Source organism: Pediculus humanus, genomic scaffold, assembly GCF_000006295.1.
Source record: "Pediculus humanus corporis 1103172107761 genomic scaffold, whole genome shotgun sequence".
Classification (NCBI taxonomy): Eukaryota; Metazoa; Arthropoda; class Insecta; order Psocodea; family Pediculidae; genus Pediculus; species Pediculus humanus.
Genome location: NW_002987359.1, coordinates 425,423 through 428,973, shown reverse-complemented (window position 1 = coordinate 428,973; position 3,551 = coordinate 425,423). Strand labels below are relative to the sequence as shown.

At 27.7% G+C, this 3,551-nt stretch overlaps 1 protein-coding gene across 1 annotated transcript in view; it reads left to right on the top strand.

Annotated features, from left to right (window-relative positions):
* The window catches only part of Phum_PHUM349040 (uncharacterized protein), a gene marked incomplete at both ends in the record, with an annotated part of 1,822 nt that extends 370 nt beyond the window's left edge, over positions 1–1,452 (top strand). Inside the window, 3 exons of the mRNA XM_002427806.1 lie at positions 258–864; positions 1,030–1,139; positions 1,442–1,452. Coding sequence (XP_002427851.1) covers positions 258–864; positions 1,030–1,139; positions 1,442–1,452 — 728 coding nt within the window. The remainder of the gene's footprint in view (positions 1–257; positions 865–1,029; positions 1,140–1,441) is intronic.
* Positions 1,453–3,551: the final 2,099 nt, after the last annotated feature.

The window sequence follows — 3,551 nt, the reverse complement described above, 5'->3', positions numbered from 1 at the left end:
TTGTGTTTAAAAAAAAAAAATTTGAACAAATAATTTAATTTAAAAAAAAAAAATTATTTAAATATAATTTTATTGATTAGTATGGTGTAAATAAATTTCCATCATTCTGGCGGATTTAAATAACGAAGCCATCCGCCGCTGGGTGGAGGAGGCGGCACTGACTTTAGCCACCGGAAACAATAATAATATAGACGTTAACAAACTTGGAAAAAATAATAATAATAATAATAATAACAATAATAATAATAAATCTCCAGTGGTAGGCGTTGGAATTGATTCTAAAGTTGGACTCACGCCGCAGGACAATGCCAAACTGACCGTGCTCAATAATTTGTCCGCGAGTTGGTTTTTGAATCTTAACAATAAGTTAGCAGAAGTTGGAAATTTCGGTCTTTTATCCGGTAATTTTCGTAATTATCATCAAAATTTAACTGGAAAACTCGGCGAACAATTGACTGATAAACCTGGAGAAGTTGTAGTTCCTAAAATTCTACCGGATTCCGCCGACGGTAATCGAATCCATTTAGAATATCAAAAAAATGTATCTCCAGACTCGCCGGGAGAAGGTAAATCAAGTCCTTCCAGTCGTGAATCTCCAGCTGTGACGTTTGATTCATCACCGATCGAAGGTTCGGCGGATGAAAAATCCGATAGAGGTGATAGAAAATTGTCACCGTCGTCGACCATTTGGCCCGCTTGGTGGACGGCAAGAAATCCTTCTCCATCGAATTTACTGTCGAAAAATTCGATAGAATCTCCTAATAGGGCGTCGATTCCGATGCTAGTCCACGCGCCTCCGAGATCTCACGAGGACCAGCCTCAACCGCTGGATTTTTCCGTTTCAACAAAAAATCCTACAAACAAGTTCAAACCAAAAATGACCATATCCCAAACAAAAACACTTATTAGTAATTTACAAAACGGACATTTAACTATGAAAAAAACTCATAGTTACAGGCTGAATAATAATAGTCACAGTATAATTAATAATAATAATAATAATAATATTAATAATAATATCAAACATAGACATTCGTTCAAAAGTTCTAGTTCCAGTTCTGCGGGTAGTGATGATGATGAAGAAATGGGTCATCCGAGTTCTAGTTTGGGATCGCCTGGCCCCCTTCGAGATGAAAACGGTAAGTCATTCAATCAATCAATCAATCGATCGATCGGTCGATCACTCACTTGTATTCTTTCTATTTATCCACGATTAGTTTTAAAACGTTTAAAACAAAAAAAATTATTTTTTTGTTTTCTATGGGGAGAGGGAAACTTCTTTTTTTTTCTTTGATGACGTTTAATCGAAACAATAATAATAATAATAATAAATTATTATGAATTGTAAATGATCAATAATTTTTATATATTTATTTAATTTTTATAGTAATTAAATTAATAATAATAATAATAATGCGTATTATCAATTACTTTTCAAAAGTCATTAACTAATATTTTATGTGACATTTAATTATTATTATTATTATTATTATTGACTTATTAAAAATATAATAAAATTTGCTTCGACGACGACGATGATAATGATGGTGATTTAAATTAGAGGGGAAAAAAAAAATTTTTTTTTTTTCGATTGAAACTTTTTAAATATAAATGAAAAATTTTAATAAATTTCCGTTTGTTAATCCGGTTGAGTAATAAAAATAAAATTTCACAAAAATTCAATTTATATTAATATTTATTATTATTATTATTATGTTATAATTTTAAAAATTTAAACAACAACAACAACAAAGTTCGATAAAAATCAAATCATTGATTTTAAACAATTTATTGAAAATAATTTATATTGTCGTACAAAATGAACTTTCACTTTTTTTTTTTTTTAAATTAAATTTGTTTCTAATAATAATAATGATAATAATAATAATAGAGCGAGTGACAAGTTGTGGAAAAACCGCAAAATTTATGTTATCGATATTCTCGTATAATAATGATGATGATGATTATATTATTATGATAGAAACAAGGTAGGCGCCAATAAATAAAATAAATACATGGTGTCTGGTCGCGTGTCAGTCAGTCACTTGGACCCCAGGGAACCATGAAGGAAAACCCCAAAAAAAAAAAATGATGAAAGTATCAAACAACCAAATGAAAATTCCGGAAACAACCAACTATAATGTACGAAAAATATATATTTACTATTTTTAATATTAAAAAAAAAAAATATGGCGCCGTTTAATATAATTTTTACTTTTATATTCTCTCAAAGAAGGAAGGAAACAAACAAACAAACAAACGAAAAAAAAACTTTTTTTTTTTTTTTCAAAGGCCAAATTTTTGTTTGTTGTTTACGCTCGCGCGTTCGCATGTCCGTGATTAAATAAAAAAAAAAAAATTTTATCGTGCACGCGTTTTTTTTTTTTTTTTTTTATCGATTTCCGGTTAATCGATATTAAATAAAATTTTTTTTTTCTCGTTGAAAAAAAAAAAAAACTATTTTAAATATTAATTACGTTTCTTTTTAAAAATAAAATAAATTTCTCAACAAAAAATAAATAAATAATTTTGCACAATTGTCGGTTTGGTTCTGGGTCAGTTTCCCGACCTTTTCTTTCGTTTTTTTTTTTTTTCTAAAACCACGTTTTTTCGTTTTTTTTACCGGCTGTGTTTGTTTCTCCCTGTTTTTTAAACCGGTTTTTTTTTTGTTTATTTTTTTTTGACGGCTTTCGTTTCTGTATTTTACTATTTTTTTTTTTTTGAAAGTCATTTTTTTAGATTTTTTTTTTTTATCACTTTCCTTCCCGCGGTTTTTTTTTTTTTTACGTTGCACGATAACCGACGTAATTGTAAGTAAATTAATTCTAAAATTACGTAATAATAATAATAATAATAATCATTTAATAAACGAGAATTGATTTTTATTAAAAAAATTAATAATCTTTATATAAAAAAGATGAATTAATTTATTATTATTATTTCGGTTACATAAATAAAAATACAAATAATTGTAGACAAAAAAAAAAAAGAAAATTTCATCCGTACTTTTATTATTATCATTATTATTATTATCAAAAGACAAAAGCAATAAAAAAAAAAAAAAGGTGAGAGGAGACGAAAAAAAAAAAAAACACAAAATGACTGCTGCCAATTGACTAACCGTAGATTAAGAAATGATGTTGCATAAAAAGAAAAGAAATAATTTTTATAAAAAAAAAAAAAAAACATTTTAAAACATTTTTTTTGTGATGGGGTCACTCAAGTTTAGAACTAAATTCTCGACTAAAGAATGACTTAATAAAAAGAATATAAAAAAAAAAAAAAAATTAAGTAATTTGGAAAAAAAAAAAAAAAGGACAATTTGCCGGGGGCATCATCCCCCCTCCTCCTCTTCCTTCTCTTTTTCTTCTTCTTCCCACCTAACTTCCGCCCTCTTTGGATAATGAGCCAAATGCATTATACACCTCGAAATTAATATGGCTGACCCACAATTACTTTACAATTTTTTTTTTTTTTTTTTATTGTCCCATATTATATATTTATTTAAAAGGTTCTATGCTAACCCATACCCCCCCCCAACAATACTAAAT